This window comes from Meriones unguiculatus, chromosome 3 (assembly GCF_030254825.1).
Source record: "Meriones unguiculatus strain TT.TT164.6M chromosome 3, Bangor_MerUng_6.1, whole genome shotgun sequence".
NCBI classification, from domain to species: Eukaryota; Metazoa; Chordata; class Mammalia; order Rodentia; family Muridae; genus Meriones; species Meriones unguiculatus.
In genome coordinates, this window is record NC_083351.1 from 67,627,577 (window position 1) to 67,628,998 (window position 1,422).

The following is a 1,422-nucleotide window of genomic DNA, read 5'->3' on the forward strand; positions in this document are numbered from 1 at the left end:
GTCATATTGGGTATCTGGAATAGTACTTTATGGTTCTATTTAATGAGCTCAGCCAGCCAACGTTAATGTAATAGATCAGCACCATACCCAATCATGTGAGATAAAATCTAGAAGTAATAAGGTAAATGTATCATTGATATAAACAGCTATCTTAACAGAGTATCTGTAAGCATATTTCTGGATGAAAAGTTGCCTTTAAGTCTCTTGTGAGCTCTGTAGTCAGCCCTTAACATAGGCCTGTGATAGCCTACGGTGTCTCTGTCCTCATCTACCATTCACATCCATGGTGGCCACAGACATAAACAGGTGTCATCCAGAAGCTGTGGTTTTCACACTGAGTACCTCAGCTCATCTGAGGAGAGCTCAATGGAAGGAGATGGGGTTCTTGCTGAGATCTCTCATTTGTAACCAGCACTGTGTCTTCAGCACTGCAGAAATAGACGCTGCTGTCTTCAGGCCTCATGCTGTTCACTGTCAAAGTTGAGAATGTTAGGTTTGGGAAGCTGATAGGAAACTTGTCATTTCTGAATCCATTCTCGTATGTGGCTTCACGGCCTTGATTCGCAGTTGCCATGAGCTCCAAGCTCTGTCCCTGGAACTGTCGGTACCAGAGCATCACAGTAACTTGACTATCCACCACACACTGGATTTTCAGGGAGGTTCCACTTTGACAGATGTCCCTGTTTGGCTTTTGATAGACGTGGACACTGAACACAGAGCCTAGTTTAAGAGAGACAGAGACCTATGAAGGCAAACAAGTTTGGATTCAGACACGTCTGAAGACAGAAACATTTCTGCTTTATTTGCTCTGGTATCACATCACCCCCCAAATCATGCAACACACTCTCATTTTTACTAACATTTTCTGGCAGAATCCTATAATCTAAGATGTCTCCTTCATCCTCTGACTAGCATATTCTGCTTTCGGGAGTGGGGGCAATGTCTCTGCATACATCAACACGTTAACTCCAGGCCCTTCTCAGGACGAAGCTCCTACCTTGGCTCAGAAGAAGAAGCAGGAGACTCCACATCCTTAAGCAATGGTCTCTTTCCGGAGAAAAGGCACTCAAACGTCAAGCTTACACCATCTTTCCTCCACACCGTGTAATTGCTTCTTTACCTGTTCCTGTTGAATTTTTTTTAAAACATTTAAAAGGAAGAAGAAGAAAAAAGCATTGCCCTCTAGGGGAGCTGTTTAGCTATTTACTTAGGATGAGTCATTCTTTTGAAAGGCATCCCAGAATGCACTTAGTACCTGAAAACCTTTACCTATCCATCATTATTGAATACAACATATGTGCTACGCTTAGAGAATATTAACACAAATGAAATGCAATATTATCTGTTGTCTTCATCCTGCTCTCCCTAATTAAACTTATTTTTCGCCCTCCAACGTGCATGCAGTAATAAACTAACATCTAT

At 42.1% G+C, this 1,422-nt stretch overlaps 1 gene segment (V, D, J or C); it reads right to left on the reverse strand.

The window, feature by feature from the left end:
* Window positions 1-343: 343 nt before the first annotated feature.
* Window positions 344-1,115, reverse strand: LOC110553964 (T cell receptor beta variable 29-1-like). The segment is given in 2 exon segments: window positions 344-720; window positions 998-1,115. Coding segments are annotated over 2 exon segments (411 nt in total).
* Between the last annotated feature and the right edge of the window lie 307 nt (window positions 1,116-1,422).